Source organism: Ursus maritimus, unplaced genomic scaffold (genome assembly GCF_017311325.1).
Source record: "Ursus maritimus isolate PB19 unplaced genomic scaffold, ASM1731132v1 scaffold_11, whole genome shotgun sequence".
Classification (NCBI taxonomy): Eukaryota; Metazoa; Chordata; class Mammalia; order Carnivora; family Ursidae; genus Ursus; species Ursus maritimus.
In genome coordinates this window covers 4,656,214-4,675,583 of record NW_024423453.1, presented here as the reverse complement: position 1 = coordinate 4,675,583, position 19,370 = coordinate 4,656,214, and the positions used below count along the sequence as shown (strand labels likewise).

At 36.6% G+C, this 19,370-nt stretch overlaps 1 protein-coding gene across 1 annotated transcript in view; it reads left to right on the top strand.

Moving 5' to 3' along the window:
• The window catches only part of COL25A1 (collagen type XXV alpha 1 chain), a 425,657-nt gene that overhangs the window by 278,779 nt on the left and 127,508 nt on the right, over positions 1 to 19,370 (top strand). The window contains exons 6-7 of the mRNA XM_008689416.1: positions 9,772 to 9,798; positions 9,945 to 9,971. Coding sequence (XP_008687638.1) covers positions 9,772 to 9,798; positions 9,945 to 9,971 — 54 coding nt within the window. The remainder of the gene's footprint in view (positions 1 to 9,771; positions 9,799 to 9,944; positions 9,972 to 19,370) is intronic.

Here is a 19,370-nt window from a genome sequence, read left to right as displayed (position 1 = left end):
AAAAAAAAAAAAAAAGTTAAAAAAAGTTTAGCGGTCACTTAAGACATTTGGATATAGGGGATGAGGCTAGAGAGAGGGGAGCCCTGGGTTTTGATTGTCAGGAGCAGTAACTTCGCTGTGTTTAATTTGTATTGTGTTAGAAAAGAAAGCCAGAGGGAGCTTTCCCGATTCCTGCTGTTTTATAAGCCCTTAACTCCATTGAGCTACATCAGTCTTACTTTTGAGAGTCCTTTTTAAGTGTTTGCTGTTTCTAAATTTTCTTTTAGTGCTAGACCCCACTAATTGTTTCCTTATGGCAGCTGCTTATGATTTAAGACTGATCGTGGGCACATATAGACCCTCGTTCAGGGCTTGAACTGACATCACAAAAAAACTTAAAAGTTACGATCTCACCACAGAAAATGCCCAGAAAAGAATAGCTGTAAAAATTAGTTTTGCAATAAGTAGGGCTGGTTTTGATATGTGAAATTTCTGTTTATACCTACCCCCTTTTCTGCTGGGTCTCTTTTAATCTTCAATGCAGAATGAAAGGTGTAAAGTCTGAAGCTATAAATCTGTTTATAGCTATAATTCCCTTCCCTGGCTTAGCAGAGTTTGACACTGTAATAAACACGGTTCTTCTGCAGCAACATTGAATCTGGTTCTTGTATAATTCTTCATATGTTGGTGCTTTGAACACCGAGAGTTTTATTGCATTCTTTTCTTTCTGGGTGTTTCAATTCAGCAAAAATTGATTGAGCACCTACTGTATGCTGGAGGCGACTAGGTAGTTCTAGGGCCTAAAATATAGTCTTGGTTAGTCATTAAAGTAATGTGGTTAAAACTACAATGAACTGTTTTTGTCTTGCTTTGGTTTTCTTTTGGTAATAGTTCCTAAATATCGAGGTGAGCTGTATTAAACCTTTGTATTCTCCAAACATTTTCAACCATATGCCTGACATTTCTTACCACGTGGACTCTTGATTTTAGGAAATCAGTATGTTTACCTTCTTTGCCCTCAGGTCAAATATCTGAGAAAAAAATTTATTTTATGTTTATCGTAATTAAAATATTAAAAACATTAACTGTGTACTTAATAATCACTACCATTGGTCAGTCAGACATTCCACAAATTGTTTCATGGACAGTGTTTTATGTTAGCCAAATAATAAGCATTGTTTTCCCCATTTTACAGATGAAGAAACTGGGGCTTAAAGAGTTTAATTAACCTACCAGAATTCACACAAGTGATCACAGCCAGCATTTCAGTCTGACTGTGTTTGACTCCGAAGCTTGAGCTCTTAACCACCAAGACACTTGATGTACTTTATTTTGAAATAATTTCTCCAAATTATACTTTCGCTTTTTTAAGTTTCCAAAAGATTGTATTCATTTATTTGAGAAAGAGAGAGTGAAAGAGAGAGAGCATGAGCAGGGGGAGGGGCAGAGGGAGAAGCAGCCTCCCTACTGAGCAAGGAGCCCAATGTGGGGCTCAATCCCGGGACTCTGGGATCATGATCTGAGCCGAAGGGAGACGCTTAGGGGACTGAGCCAGACAGGTGCCCCTAAACTTTTGCTTTTTATTTTTATTTTTTTTTCTGAAGCATTTAAAAAGAAATTATATGCAAGCACGTGCACGTGCACGCGTGCGCGCGCACACACACACACACACACAGATCTATACTTACATATAGGACCTCCTACATTTTCATGTCAGGTTTACTCTTTTCCTTCCTTCCTTCCTTCCTTCCTTCCTTCCTTCCTTCCTTCCTTTCTTCCTTCCTAACTTCCTTCCTTCCTTCCTTGAAAATCTTTTATTAGTGCACCATAGCTCTACTTCATTTATTTTAACCGCACAGTGTGGGTAGATAATACTTTATTTGCCATACCCCTACTGATAGACATTTAGGTTATTTACAATTTTGTGGTATAATTCTTTTTTTTTTAATGTTCAGTTAGCCAGCATACAGTTCATAATTAGTTTCTGATGTAGTGTTCAACAATTCATTAATTGCATATAACACCCTGTGCTCATCACCACACGTGCCCTCTTTAATACCCATCACCAGGTTACTCCATCCCCCAACCCACCTCCTTTCTGTCACCCTCAGTTTGGTTCCCAGAATCCAGAGTCTCTCATGGTTTGTCTCCCTCTCTGATTTCTTCCCATTCAGTTTTCCCTCCCTTCCCCTGTGGTCCTCTGTGCTATTCCTTCTGTTCAACATATGAGTGAAACCATATGATAATTGTCTTTCTCTGCTTGACTTATTTCAGTTAGCATAATCCTCTCTAGTTCTGTCCATGTCAATGCAAATGGTGGGTATTCATCCTTTCTGATGACTGAGTAATATTCCATTGTATATATGAACCACATCTTCTTTATCCATTTGTCTGTTGAAGGGCATCTCAGCTCCTTCCACAGTTTGGCTATTGTGGACAATGCTGCTATGAACATTGGGGAGCATGTGCTCCTTTTCACTATGTCATGTCAGGTTTTCCATAAAAAGTTTAAAATTTACACATTACCTGTTGAAGTTATTTGTAAAGTTAAAAGTCTATGAAACAGAAAAAAGTGATTTTGGGAAGAAATGTCCCTAAAAATATGTATTATGTTAGTAAAGCTAAAAAACTACATATTAGAGTTCAAGGTTTTAAGTATATACTTGGAAGAACACATGTTCACATTTTAGTTAGAAATGAGCCTAAGCTAACTGCATATACAAAACACTTTACTCAGAAGTATGGTAGATTTATTGACATGAAAATAGCAAGGGTCCTTATTTTTTTTCCATTGTTAATACTATTTGCAGTATGATTTTGTGAGTTTCAGATACCTGCTAAAAACTACCAAATTCAATTTATTCATGAAGGTATGGCTTTAGAACATTTATCTCATTGGCATAATGGTCAGAAAGTAGGCAGAAATCATACCATCTGTAGAATTGAGGCTTTTATCCTACTTGAACAAGGGGAAATGGGATATTCCCTGTTTCCTTCCTCAGTAGGAGACTGTGAACATTGATAAGGTAATGTTTGCAAGAATGCCTGAGAACAGCCAATGCGGTAGACTTTGTCTTCCTTATCCTTAAAAAAAAACTGGGGAAATTATAGCTTTTAAATATAGTAAGCCCATGTTCAGCTTACAGTATAAAAAGCAGATGAAGAAACGTAATAAAGGTGTACTTTATTAATAAGTTAACACAGAGGAAGGATGGCTGCGCAATATGGCCGCCATATGTCATCTGTGCTCCTTTTACCCAACAGCGATGATAGAGAATTTTCTCTTTTTCTCAACTACTTCTGATTGGGCCAGCCAAGGCCGCCAACAGTCAGTTTGGATTTGAATACCCCTAAAACTAGATTTAAAATTCTATGTGGTTCATTTGGCTCTGGAGCTCCTGTGTTCATCAGAGTTGAAGCAGTGTAGGTCAACCATTTTCTACTAATGCACTACATTGTGAACTTTCAAATGAATCACCATGTTGGTGATCTGTCAGTGGCTCTCATGTCTATTCCATTAACTGGTCTTGTTGGTTCTATCTCAGAAATGTCTTTTGAATCTAGAACTTTTCCTTTGCTCCCACGATCATCTGTCCCCTGGACCAAAGCAACAACTTCCTAAGAAGGATAACATTCCATGCTCTCAGAGTCCCACAGAGCACACTTGATCTTACCACTCCCTTGTTAAATTGATAACAGAATTCAGCCCAGGGACTTGGGTATTATTAGCCAACCTTCTCAAATCTCTTTCCCAAATCTTACTATTCCCCATTTCCACTCCCTACACCACATATGTTCTTACTCCCCTGAACTCCTTGTCTTTTCTGATAGCATGATGTTCTTTCACACTTATGCATGTTCTCCCCTTCTGCCTGAACTGCTTCACCACTGCCCAGTCCCCTTTATCTCTGGCCAACTTTCAAGAGCCAGTTCCAATATCATCTTTGGAGCTCCAGTTCTCCCACTTACTTTTCTCTCTGTACTGCCACAGCACAGCATTCATTCCACTGATTACAATTACGGTTACATAACCTTCCTCCAGACTCAGGGCACATTGACTGGCTGGTAGTTGGCCGTAAAAGCTTAGAAAATGAAACTTGCTGGTCTTCATAATTCTATGGTAATGAAAAGATGAATCAGAGAAAGGTTGTTATATTTCAAAAATGAAAATGATCTATACTTTTCTGGGATAAAAATCGTAATTCCATTCTTATTCCAGCAGCTCTGACTGCAAAGAATGTCCAGGGTTTGCTCTTTTTCCTTTTTTTTTTTAACTTCCAGCAGAATTTAATTTCATTTTCATGATTGCCATCTTTAAAAAAATCATTCCCCCTTTAGCTTTTGCCATTCAAAGTAGGCAACATTTACAGTTCTAGTGAATGAAAGTTCTTAATTGGGATATCCAGGCTCCATGAATATGTGTCTTTTCCAGCTATATTTTGATTACTTTTATGCAGAATGAAATCCAACATTTTACTGAATCTCAATTATTGCTCCTCTCATTCATAATGCTTTTACTTTGGTTTTATAATTTAATGGAAATAGGTAATAGAGCATGGAAAAAGATCTAAAATCTTAGCTACTTGGATAGAAATAGACTTGGGGAGACTGAAATTGGTTTAGGCCAAGATCCACATTAAAGGCTTGGTATAAACAGAAGAATTGTTGCCATAAATTCTGAATTTGAAATCATTTGAAGAGGGGCTAATTTGAAGTTTGCCATTGCTATTTATAAATACTTTGGTAGTAAATTAATAACACTCTAACAATACTCTAAAAGAAATGTTCGAACTACTGAGTAAGAACACTAATAATAAAAGCTTTGTTAGCACTTTTAAAATTTATGTAATTAGGGCTAATAAGATAAAACTAGAAATAACCATTTCAAATATTCTTATTTATTTATTTAAATGGACATGATAAAAGATCTGACTCCAACCTATTGGGCCAGACCAGAAGGACAAGAATCCTAAAAGAAGCCTTACATAAAGAGTCATAAATAATGACTCACTATTCCCTTATTTATGACCACTAATTTTACCATATTTACTTACCATTGACCTCAACCTTGTTTTAGCAATAAAGTTGTATTTTCAAATAGTTACCAATGAGTCACTGGTACTGATACCTGAATAATAAATATGTCCACTAACTATTAAATTGTTAACTTGGTGCAGTTGGAAGCAACAAAATGCCATGGTAAAATACACTGTAATTCAAATATTCATTAATTTTAATTGTTGCCTATCCTTTAGTTAATATCAATCTAGAGACAAAAATAGCTTAAACAGTGACTCAGCTTTAATTTTAAAAGTTAATGATCGAAGAAACCTTTCTTTCATTTGTAATATTTTGACCTAAAAGAAAACCATGGCTCCCAAATTTTGAAATACTATCTGTGTTCACTAAGGTCATCCACGTTTTTCTTCAAATTCAATCCATATTTGCAGTGAAGAGGATCCAATTCAGAAAGAAGAGTGGGATTTCAGTCAGAGCAGAAGAAAACACCTGCCATTAATCCCAAGAGCACAAGTGGGGTCTGGAGTGTCCGAAGCAGCCGCCACAGCTGTGAATGGAGGTTGACCTCTGCTTCGGGTCTGTCTTGAGCTGGCAGGTGCCAGGACGCCATCCTGTCTGCTCAGAAACATCCCCTTTTGAAGCAGCAGTATTTTATTCCTCAATTGTGAATGCAAATTTTTATGTGTTCGTGTATTAAGGAGCCTTGCTTATGGCAAGCTGTCTAAAGAGGTCTAGTTTTCATATGTGGCTTTGGCATTAGTTATTGGACTTTGGGGAAAAAAAGTCATTTCTGCTCCCCACTGTAAAATTGTTTTAGAAAAGCCTTGACCTCAAACATGCCATATAACCTAATAAAGTGCCATTAGAGGACTGGTACAATGAGAGGCTTGGCCTCTGAAATCTCACCAGCAAAAACAAACTAAACTTTGAAGAGAAGATGCTTTTGGAGGGAAAGGGGTGGAGGAATGGATGGGGCTCCATAGTGACTGTAAGTAACTTTATAGTAGCTGTGTTTCTAGGGGAGTTTTTCTTAATGCTAGTATTGAGAAGTGTTTAACTGTGGCACTAGACTATTAAGCTTTCCCAAAACAGACCATTCAAGTTTTCTAAATCAGCTTCTCCTACCATATCTTCCACCAGTGCCTAGAACATTGCCAAACTCTTTATAGGCATTTGACAAATGTATATAAAAATCAAAATAGACTTAAATAACATGCTAGTTAAGATTTTATTTATTTATTCATGAGAGACAGAGATAAGAGGCAGAGGGAGAAGCAGACTCCCCATGGAGCAGGGAACCCGATGTGGGATGTGATCCCAGGACCCTGGGATCATGACCTGAGCCGAAGGCAGACGCTTCACCAACTGAGCCACCGAGGTGCCCCAAATAACATGCTATTTAAATCAAGACTAGAATCTCCATTGTATTTCTTAAACTTGATGGTAGGTATCCTTTCACTCGTTTTGGGGGTTTCCTTTGTCCCACCAAAAATAAAGCCCTACTTGTAGCGCATTAGAGAACATTTTATGTGTGTTAAAAATGACCAAATAAATTCATTGAACTTAATTTTACAGAGGCAGACACACAGTCTATACCAATTACTCACTACTTGATTCACTGAAAACATTAATAAAATATTAAACTTTAACTGAAAACATAAAGAAAATAATTTCCTTGATTTCTCTTTGTTTTAATGGCAAAATTATTTTTGATATAAGAGAACAAGGATTTGTTTAGTTGATTCCATTATCTTAGCTCTCCCCACCCCCAACCCTCCACAATTATTCTTTCTCTTATTTTGAACTTAAGATCTTGGGATCACTACCCAGGATACTGGGAAATGTAATTGGGAGGCATTTCAGAAGGCATCTGTTGAAGGAAGGCACACAGTAGTCATTCTTTATGAGAATCTAGTTCTAGAGCTGTGTCCCAACACTTATCATCCTAACTTAGTCACACAGACTAGGTTAAAGTCCTAGCTAACTCACTTGCAAGAGACCTAACCTTGATAATCTTTGAGTTTTATTTTTGGCATCTATAAAAGGAATATCATAATACTGTCTTCATTGGATTGGGACAAGGTTAAATACAATAACAGGTGAAAGTTCTTTGTTGATGGTAAAATATATAAACTACAAGACATGATATTATTGTTATTATTAAGTTCATGATAACCTCACAGCTGTTACCAGAAGTGTCACAAGTGAGAGTAGGAATTTAGTATAGTTCCTCTGTAGTGGATACTTAACAGGAGATATTTGAGTAGACAGAGTATTCCCACATTTCCACCTGAAGTGACATTGCAAGGACTTAGGAAGGAGTACTTTGCCAGAACCTTGGCTGGGCTTCTAGTCTAGACTTAACACTTGTCTCCCAGCCCTGCTAAAGGTGAAACTGAGAGATTGAAGGTAACTCTGACATGTTCTAATTCCTCAAGTAGGCTGAACCCTGAAACATGATTTCATCTTTAAGAACTAGGGGGGGAAAAAGCATTGATGCCTCTAGAATTAGTATGTCCTGCTGGCATTTTTGTTCAAGATAAAGAAAATCTCAATGTGGCTTAAGAATGGACAGCTGCCCAACAAAGTAGAAAATCCTACAAAGAGCCACATCTATATGGTTATCTGATTTATGACAAAGATAACACTGTACTACAATGGGGGAAAGATTCATTTACAATCAGTGGTATTGGGTTAATTTGATATCCACATAGGAGAAAAAAAGGATCTTGACTTTGACCCCACATCATGCACAAAATCAGTTCCACACACATTCTGGTCTGAGCATAAAAAACAAAGTAATAAAGCCTCTATTTTTTATTTTATCTTTTTATCGTTGATTTTTTTCCTTCAATTTGGCACATGCCATCCTAAACAATATACGTTTAACATACAGTGTTACATTTATTTTAGGTGTACAATATAGTGAGTTGACAATTCTATACATTACTCAGTGCTCATCATGATAAATGTACTTTTAATCCCCATCACCTATTTCACCCATCCCCCCACCAACCACCAACCTCTCCTCTGGCAACCACCAGTTTGTTCTCTATAGTTCAGAGTCTGCTCTTTTGTCTCTTTTTTTCTTTTTTTGTTTTGTTTCTTAAATATTACATATGAGTAAAATCATATGGTATTTGTCTTTCTCTAACATATTTTGCTTAGCATCATACCCTCTAGATCCATCTATGTTATCACAAATGGCAAGATTTCATGTTTTTTATGGCTTGGTGATATTCTATCATATGTATGTATACACTATATCTTTTATTTATTTTAATTTAAAAAGCTTAATTCCAGTGTAATTAACATACAGTGTTATATTAGTTTCAAAAGCTTTTAGCTATTAGAATAAACATAGAAGATTCTCTTTATGACCTTGGAGTAAGGAAAGACTTCTTAAGGGGCATACAAAAAAAGATAAAGAGAAAAAAATGTTAAATGGAGTTTAATTAAAAGTAAGAACTTCCGTTCATCAAAACCCAGTTAAGAGAGTATAAACACAATACACGACGTGGGAGAATATATTTGCAAAAAATAACTGCTAGAAAATTCTTATTCAGAATAATGTAAAGTACTCTCACACCTCTCTCTCGATATGTGTAGATATTATAATATGTAAAGAACTCTAGTAAGTCTAAAGGACAACTCAATAAGAAAAGGGCAAAAGACGTGAATAGACACCTTGTGGGTGAAGATGCAAAATGAACAACACATGCATTAAAAGGAGTTCAGCTAATTAATCATTGGAGAAATACAAACTAAAATAGTGTGAAAATACTACACCTCCCACTAGAATGTCTAAAACAAGAAAGGCTGGAAAATACCAAGTATGAGTGATGATATAGGGGAACTGAAATTCTTGTACACTGGTGATGGGAGTGTAAGTTGTTAGAACCACACTGGAAGACTCTTTGTCATTACCTACTAAAACTGAACCTATTAGGTATTTTCTATAACTAGATTTACACCCAACAGAAATGCATACAGTTTTTAATCTAAAGACATAAACTAGGATATTTATAGCAGCACTATTTTCAGTAGTGAAGACCCAGAAACTCCTAGAAACAATTGGCCATCAACCAAGTAGGATAAACAAATAAATTCTGGTTTATTCATATGATGAAATATCATAAAGCAGTAAAAACAAACGATCTATAGCTACACAAAAAATTATGCATACATTTTGCACATATTGAGCAAAGGAGGTCAGATGCATACTGGTATGATTTCATTTCTGTAAAGTACAAAAACAGACAAACTGTTTTGTCAGAGGTCAGAAATAGTAGTCACTGTTGGTTGAGAGTAATGACAAGAAAATGTCACCACAGGCCCTTCTTGGTTTCCTTAGCTGGGTTCTACTTGCATAGGTATGTTTAGCTTGTGAAAATTTATCCAGCATATTATATACTTATGACATGTGGACTTAGTGCACTTTTCTCTGTGTGTGTGTGTGTGTGTGTGTGTGTGTAGTATAACAGTATATATACTACATACTATGGTATAGTACCATATTTTATGGGTATATGGCACATACCATACTATATATACCATTACACTATATATATATAATAGTATATGTATTATACCAGTTTCACATTCTAACCATCTTACAATTATAGTTTAGAACCCAAAATTCCTTGATAAACCTCATTGACAGGTATACCACTTTACCCTTTGCATGAATCTTACATCTAACTAGCTGATCTATTCAAGCTACAATTTTTTAAATTTATTACAAATTGTTTTCTTTCTTTTTCTTTTTTTTAGGGCCCTCCTGGTCCAAAAGGTGATAAGGTAAGACAATGTATAGCAGAAGCAAATTACGTTAGTGGAAGTCTGTTGATGCGATCTACGCTATGTGATATTTCGGTCTTTGTAATGAGCACCACACGCAGACTTTATGCTAAAACTATCTATCATCTCATCTTCCTACTCTACAGGGAGAACAAGGTGATCAGGGACCTCGGGTAAGTTGTATTCTTCCAATCCTGGGCAGAAGATTGGCTTTCAGCTCCAAACTTATTGAATTAAAGTGGCCCTGGCTTTATAACTGCCTTTGTGTCATGGTTTAATAAGAGCTGGCAAAAAAAACCATCCCACTTGTAAGTGAAATAGCCTTAATAATAATTAATGGGTATCTCCTGTAGCATTGCTTTAACTTGAGACCTGTACATAGGACACTGTACAATAATTCGCCCTACTGATGAAGGACCAGAATCACTACTAAAAAGTCAATAATAACCACCATTCCAATGGCTATTGGGTCCTTCAGATTTGCACGCATTGTTTTGCAGTATAGAGGCCATTCGGATTCCTGTTGAATTTGGCCTTTTTCTGCAGTTAAACTTTATGTGCTATTGCATAAATATATTATATTATAGATGAAAATATTAATGCATTTTATATTTTTTATTCTTCATCATAAACCTGAATAATACTTATTTGAATTTCTTATTTTTTATAGATTTTTAAGCAGATAAAAGGTGTAATATAATTTAGCATTCCAGGGAGGAGAGTCATTCTTTTATTCTTCTCAAGTGTGGCTCTTTTAACCACTATAACACAATGGTGAATGCTTTGTTGTTACCTTGGTAGTGCCAAGTCCTCTGCTTCACATCTGTGCCTTATTACCCAAATGTTCAGACATACTGTTCCAATGATGTAGTGGCTCCGCTCAGACATACCTCTCAATTTTCTCATGTCACTATGCACAAAAGCGAGTATTTGGTTGAAGAGTCATTTTTTACAGTGGAAAAGCACACTTAAAACTTTCAGGTTGAAAACAGAAACTGTAGTATTTTTGTAAAATGCATTGTGTATAGTTAATTATTGAATTCACTTATACTGCAGTACGGGTTTTATTGCAAAAGATGCAGTTGATGCAGACCTGAAAAATTTGTAGTTTTATCTCTGCATGTTTATTAAGCTAGATAAAAGGTATGCTCTGATTTGTTTTCCTTTCCATTCTTCAGCCATTTCTTTATATAAAAATAATGACCATGCCTCAGAGCATTTCGTTTCTCATGGCAGTTATTCTAGCTGATGACTAACTTCAAGCTAAAAGCTCATGTTAATGGTCAAGGAGATTAAACATCATGATATCTGTCATGGATGTGAATGGAATAAAATTCTCATAACCTTAAATGATTAGAGTATAGCCACTTGCTCTGTATGTGGTGATTATTTCACATGGCATGTCTCCATGTATTGAGTATCATTTCTTTCTACACGAAATATCAAAATCACTCAACTTGCCCTTTCCAGGTTAAGGGGGAAACTGTTTCCATTCTGAGAAATCTTCTTTTGGCAAAGGAAGTGAAGGGGTGGTTCACAGCTTAGCTGTCATCAGTATGCATGCAGTCCTCATTTTCAAAAAGGTGTGTTGGCTTTCATCGTTCCAAAAAGTGATGATTGATTATAAAGCCAGGCCAAATTTTCAGGATGAAACCTGAAACCATGTGCAATTCACCTGGTTTCATGTTGCATTACAAACTAAGACTTGGACCAGGTTCCTTGCAAGTTTGGCCAAAGTTCATGAACTACTTTGACGAACCCAGACTGCCTTCCATACAGATTTCAGCCAGTTTTCACACTGACTGAGGCCAAGTTTCACACGATTCAGGGCCCATTTAGCATTTCAGGTGGAAAGTGGCAAAAATTGATCCCATTTTCCCCAGGAATTGCTTTTTGTTGAAGGAATTTGGATTGATTTTATCATGCAGGGTGAATCTTCACGGGTGAAAATCTAAAATGTCCTGGGAAGTATATGTGAAAAAAAGAGAACCCACCAAATTGCCTGTCTTTTCTCAGATTCCTAATTTAGAAACAAGGCAGATCACATGTAGCGCTCTCTGAAAAATAAACCTTACTTTCTAGTAAGAAAGTATTAGGTTCTTATTAGGAAATTTATCATATCCAGATAGTAAAATGAAGGGTTTATATTTCCAGAGAAATCAAAAGTAAGTTAAAACTGGAAAAGTCTTCAGTTTTAATGAGAATTCACTTTACTCACATCATCTGTAGGCACAGTATTCCAGCTAATGCTCACGGAGACTCTCTTTTCTAAAATGTAGATCTTTGTACTTGAATACCCTGCCCATTTTTATCCTATCATAGTTTTTTAATTCAACTTTTTACCATTTGTTTCAAGTAACTTATTTCTTTCCATAATTAGCAATATGACCCTCCATCATTTCAGTTCTTTGTTAGCTCACCTATTGTTACAGGATTTCCACTGTTTCCTTAAATATGGGCTCCATTTTTTTTTCTTTTTTGGCTTCCCAAGTGTCAAACAGGAATATATTAAGCCATATTATGTGATTCAAAGCAGGAAAGTATTGAAGATAATATAGACATTAAGAAGGTGAAACTATTTTGAAACACTTGTACATATATTTAGCAATATGCATTGAACTTCTGTTATCTTCAAGATACCATGCTTAATACTACAGAAACTATAAATGGATCCACTTTCTCTCTCCTCTACTACCACCAAACTCAACCTATTATCATTTCATCTTCTTGGACTACTGTGGCAGCCTTCCAAGTAATCTTGCTTCACTCTTTACCCTGTATAATCCATTTTTTACACAGCAGCCAGAGAGATCATTTTATATTGTAAATCAGATCATGTTACTCCTTGTTTTAAACCTTAAGATGAAATCCAAACCACTTTTCTTGGCCTTAATGAACCTTCAAGATCTGGCCCTTGCCTAACTCTCTAACCTCATGTCACACCACTCTTCTCTTCCCCTCACTGTGCTCCAGCCACATAGTCCTCTATGTGTACTTCAAACACATCATACTGGTTCCTAACTGGATAATTTTCTATTTGCTGTCTTCTGGTGATTGGGTTCTTCTTATGACTGAGATTTCATCTCAAATACCTCCTTGGGGAAAACTTCCCCAACTATGCAATCTAAATCTGAGATTCTCCTATTTTGTGTATTTATTTACTTGCTTGTTATCTGTAAAACATGCTCTACCATTTACATAAACTCTATGAGAGCAAGGGTTTGGTCTATCTTGTTCATACCACCATCAGCTAGAACAATTAGGACTCAATAAATAATTGTTGAATGTTAAAATAAAATATCATTACATCATTACTGCCCTCAAGTTGCTAATAATCTCATGGGTGCCTGAATAAGAAAACTATGTGGTCGTGTTAAATGCCTTAAATAACAATACCAAGAGATGCTAGATAAGTGAACATTCTTCCATTTTAAATAATCATTGGACACTGTGGAAGTGGTGACACCTGAGCTAGGACTTGATAAATGGATAATCTTTAGAAAAGAAGAGGAAGAGGAAGACATTACACATTCCAGAAAGAAGAAATAATACAAACAGTATTATACAAGCGGGAAATGGCGGGATTCATTTAAGGGCAATAATATTTTTTATTTGCAAGGATATAAGTTAAATATAGAAAAATTACATCATATAGGCTGAAATTTTTATTGAAGTTGTATTATGGAGCATTTTGAATGTTTAAGTGTGATAGGCAGAAGGGAGACATTGAAGATTTTTTAGTACATTATGTTTTGATGTATATTACCACTAGATTCTTTGGTATTATTACCAAATGTTCTTTATGAAAATCTACTTGATGATAGTATTTCATATGGAGTGGAATTGGAAGAGACTTGAAAGGAGACCAGAAACTGTCAGTCACCCTGGACAAGGTCATAAGAACCTGGTCTATAAGGATAATGACCAGTACTCAGTGGAGAAGTGAGTAGAGAGGATTGGCTGGCTCAGTCTGAAACATTGGGTATCTTTGGAGGTAAGGGCCCACACTCAGCAGAAAGTTCAGTGTCAGAATGAGAAGCTCAGCATTGAGGAGGGACTATGTTGGTGAGCCAAAGAAGAAATTTCAAAGGAGTCACCAAAATATGGGAGAGATCTCCATGTTTTTGATGGGGCCTGCCATATGAGTTTATTTTTCTCATATAATGAGAAGTTTGGAGAAGGTAGTTATGGTATGATTATATAATCCAATGATATAACTGTGACGTTTCTGTGAATCTCTTGGCCTTTTCTTTATGATTGTAAGAAGACTGCTTCAAGTCCAACCATCACATCTGTATCAGCAGGGAGAATCAAGGGAGAGGAGTCTGTATCAAGAAAACAAAAATTTTCTCATGAATTTCATAGTAGACTTCAGCTCACGTCTCATTAGCCAGACTGTGCCACATAGTTATTTCACAGCTGGAAATGAACCAAAGAGATTGGGGTTGAAAGGAAAGTTGGGTCATCTTGTAACCAAATCAATGTGATTTCCCTCCTTGGTAAGTTACAGGTAGCAACTACACCAAGTGGAGTTGTCACATAAAGGAAACTTTATTTGCAGCAAATAAGGAGATCACAAGGAATAACTTCCAAAGCTATGACTCCCTGAGCAGGGGTGAGTGGGTTCCTTTTATTTAGGGTTGGGTTGAATATTCAGAAAGGAGAGATTTGACATCACATTTAAAGGCGGGCATAAGGTGGCACAGGCATACTGGGAAAACATGACTTTACATGCATTGTACATTATATTAATGAAGCTTATGCTCCTCCTTGGGAAGAGACATTAACACTATACAGAGGCAGAGGTAACTATTGGACAAGGGGAAGGGGCTATGGGAATCCTCTAAGAGTTAGTATAAATTGGATGGGATCTTGGACTCATTATCTCTCCAAGGCCTTGCTTGAATGCAGGGCCTTGCCTGTTCATATGCTGGAACCATATCAGTTGACCTTGAGTCTAGGCTTCTGTGGAGACTGCTAGTGGATCTGTTAGTGCGGTCTGAAAAGACACAATAGCTGATTAGGGGGAAATAGTTCTCTGAAAAACAAGCTTTAAACTTTCTGCTAGTTTCAACTTCATCAACCCTATGGGAATGGTTTCAATCTCAACGATAGGATTTGCCACAAGTGCCAAGCAAAAACTCAGAGAGGGAAAACCAGGGATGACACTAGTAGACGAGAAATTAGTAAGAAAGAGTCTTTAAGTAGAGGGTGGGAGGTGAATTCAATCCATATTGGATTTACATTCAAGAGCTGTGATCATTGGTGACTTGTGGCCAGGGTCAAGTTAAAAAAAAAATGTAGTCAGGGAATGAAATAGGAAGATACTGAGGTGAAAATTCAGCACAAATCTTTTATTGCATGTAGGGGCTGATGTTGAGAAAGGGCATAAGGATAGGGCTGAAATTTCTGGCTTGATAAATTGGTCAGAAGACAGTCGGAAGTATAAATAAGTTAAATTTCTGTTGTGTTGGATTTGTGATCTGGATGAATTATTTCACTGGAATAACATAGCAAACTATTGGAAGCATGAGACTGGGAATCTGAGATGGTATCATAACGGTTCCATAGCTGGACTGTCCCAGAGTGAAAATTCAAATTGTGGAAGTGGAAAAATGGTGCATGAAAGAGCGAAGTGACAATCACTTTAGAAATATCCACCTTTAGGGAGTGGGACAAAGAAGAGAAGTCAGAAAAGAGAGTGAGCATTTATTCAAAGGCAAAACCAGGACACTACAAAATTTGAACACTAAAGGAGGAACTACTTAAAAAAAAAAAAGGTGGCAAACAAAATGCTCTTAATAAAAGGAAAGCCATAGGGGTGAGTTCTATAAAAAGCCTATGGTTTTAATGTTCTGGTGTCATGAGCTATTAAGGGAGTAGATTTTGTTAAGCAGTGGAAGTCAGTTTGCAAGAAGTTATAAGGTAAACGGGAGGAAAGTTGACTATCTTTGAATACTGTTGATGGCATATGTCTTAATGCAGAAGAAAGTGGGCTAACTTTTTTGGCATGAGCTTTCTGTCAGTGTACATTGAACCAATTTTGAGCTTACAATTTTATGTTTAATGTAGCAACCATAAATATCGTTTGGTTTTATTCTACAAGACACTGAGCGTTAAATTTCCACAGATGAATGCATCCTGACGTTAGAATTGCACTTTCTTCCTTGTTTCCTGGGGGGATGTCGTCATAGATTTGCCAGTAATCTTCAGTGCATTTGTGCAAATGTCTGTACTTTAGCAGTTAGGCCTTTGGGCTGTATGTTGGGGATGGTGCTTTTTCTGTGATGTCAGTCACCAAGCCTGCACTCCATTTCATCCTCATAAGTTTGTGTTACAGAGTTCTGAGGCTATGACTGTACCCTGTATTCAAGCAGAGGTTGGAGACCTGCTGTCAGAGAGTTGTAGGGGCATTTCTAGGCCTAGCAAACATTGGACCAGGAAGTAACACCTCACACATCATAATTATAATTACTGAGTCTTACAACTTGCCGAATGTCTTCCTGTATAAGTTGCACATATCATCTCCAAGCCTTACTGCAGTTCAGCAAGATAGAATATGGGGAAGAAAAGTAGGAAAAGTGCATGCAGTGGGGTGAGATGAATATATCCCCATGGGCTGGGATCAGACTGGACTGGGACCAAATTCTAACTCTACCACCAAATTCTAACTCTGCCATACCTATGGGTATGGCAGGGATCAAATAAAATAATGTATGAAAAAATCTATAACAAGTCCTTGACAGATCATAGCTGACCATTTTCTCCATATTGCATATGAAGAATCTGGGGTGAAGTAACTTGCCCAAGTTTACATAATTTGTGGTGGTAAGAAAATGGACTCACACCCAGCTCTCTCAGCCCTTAGTTTGTACCTTTCGCAGTGGGTCAGGCTGCTCCCCTATCAACAAGATAGTTGTTACAATCATCAACCTCAATCTAAAACAACAGGGATGACAAAAATGCCTATGGCTCAAATAATAACACCAATAATAATGATAAGCAATTTTATTGATCTCTTAAAATACACTAGCCATTCTATGAAGACATACCTTATTTCAACAATCCTATGAAATAGTTGCTTGCATTATTTCCACTTAACAGATGAAGAAACCAAGATTTAGAAAGTTTAAATATTTTGTCCACAATAACAGAGCCAGGATTTGAGGCTAGGTACTTCCAGGTTACATTTTCTATATATTTTCTCATTTATCCTCAAAAGTAACTCTGTGAGTTAGTAGCATAAATAATAATATGACCGTTTTTAAAAGATTTATTTATTTATTTTAGAGAGAGAGTGAGATTTGGGGGCAGAGGCAGAGAGAAAGGGAGAGAGAGAATCTCACACAGACACCCCACTGAATGCGGAGCCCTACTCGAGGCTTGATCTCATCGCCTATGAGATCACAACCTGAGCTGAAAGCAAGAGTCGAACACTTAACTGACTAAGCCACCCAGACACCCCATAATATGACCTTTTTTTTTTTCTGATGAGGATTGAGCTCAAGCAGGTTAAATGACTTCTACAAATTCTTGTACATGCATCTACCGAAAGACAATGCTAGGGGTCAAACCCAGATTTCAAGTTCTGCTCTCTTTCCATGATAGCAAACTACCTTCAGGTGGCCGGTAAGACCTTTTCAACTTTAAAGTTCCATGCCTCTGTGAATAAGAGTGAAAAATCTGGGGAACACAAGTGCAAATAGGAGTACCTTTTTCTTTGCAATCGTGATAGGCTCAGTCGTTACAATTCATGCACTGTTGACCCTCCAGAAAACAAATGAGTGAGTGCCCCATAGTCATACCCAGGAACCTCATGTCACAGGAGGGGACAGGGAACTGCTGGTCCCCATCCAAGGGACATCAGAATACCCAGTTACCTTACTGTAATACAATTTTTCTTTTCAACTTGATGGCACCAATTTGAAAATTATAGTATAATATCAAGATCCCAGTATATTAGCTATTTTTTAGTGATTTTTTTCTCTAGGATAGATAACCAGATGAATAAAGTCTGTTTTCTGCTCTTCACAATGCTATGTTTATGTGTTCTACAAGGTATTTTGATTCTGCTTTTATTCTGAGCCTCTTTGCAAAAGATTGCTTTATATTTCTTCATCATAGAACCTGAATGTCAAGTGTAAAAGACTCAAGACTTTCAAGGCTTTTCCTATTGTTGTTTGCACCCATTACTACTACTACCATTGCTCTTCAAAAAGGACTTCTTGTTTGCCCAGTTCTTAAGGGCCTCTGCCCTTGTCATGAACCACAGCCCTGGGAATCACAATGGTACTCGAGGCTTTGATGTTAATGGCTCATATTTCTTTTCCCTATCTTAGTGACTTAAAAACATATTTTTAAAAATAAGCAAAACTGTTTTAATGTTTAATACTGTCTTTTTAAATTAGGGTACTATGTTGCTATGAAATTGTGGCAAGTTTATCAATCAAACTTAGGCAATAAAATGAACAAACATCATGAAGTTATCTTTTGACTATACATTAATCTCCTAATCAGTTGGCTACCATCACCTTGCCAAATAACACAGAGGCCTGATAAGTAAAAGATTTAGTGGTTATTGGTCTTAACATCATCAGCCAACAGCTGGTTTTAAATGAGTCCTGGGCTCTCACAGTTTCAGTAAGCCACCCAGGAGCTCCGTTTAACTATTTTCATAAAATTCTTTCTCTTCCCCGTGTATTCAAGTAAATTTTCATAACAGCTGGGACTACGCAAAACTGATAGCATCTTAAAAACATCTTCGGCAAGACAGATTAAGTTCCAGAAAAAGAAAGCATTTAGAAGTTTATTTTATTATCTTAACCTTTGTTGACTTGAATGATTAAACAGATTCTTTGGCTCTGCTAAAACATTTAGGCCTGGATATTAATTTGATGTCCTTATTTACTTAACCCTTGCCTTTCTCTTCAGCCCTAATGAATACACTCCTCATTTGGTACTGAATGTATTGCCTGTGAAAAGGGAAGGGATATAACACAATGGAAAGAAATAAATTGTGAGAAAATTATTTTAATGCTTTCCAGATTCAGCAGAAGTTGGCATGGAAACAGCAAGCTCGTTAAGATTTGCAAACGTTCGTGTTGTATTTTTTATAATCAGAGTTCTCTTTTGAGTGTTCTCTGTCATACTCTGAACCACTAAGAACTCGGATTGAATTAAACCTAGGAACATTTGTAAATGTGTCCTGATGTGGGTCAATTTTAAAAAGTAAGTTATTTTTGCAAACAATTGTTGATATGTAGAGAATATTTCCCTTGGAATTCAGTGTTGCAAATTATATCTCAGTTATTGGTTGTACGGCTGAGCTCATCAAATAAGAAAAAGAAAACACTTTAGGTCTTGTATATTTTTGTCTAATGTAAAAAATTATATAAGTAAACCTATAAATATAGTAATCCAGTAGGGTAAATTTTATACAAAATATTTGGAAGTAAAAGTGAGCAATTTGCAAACCCTTATATTAAAACAACAACAAAGTAGTGGAAAGCTTGAGATTTGAGCCTTTAACTGAAAATTCTGTTAATGACCACGGGTGTATTAAAATTAACTAA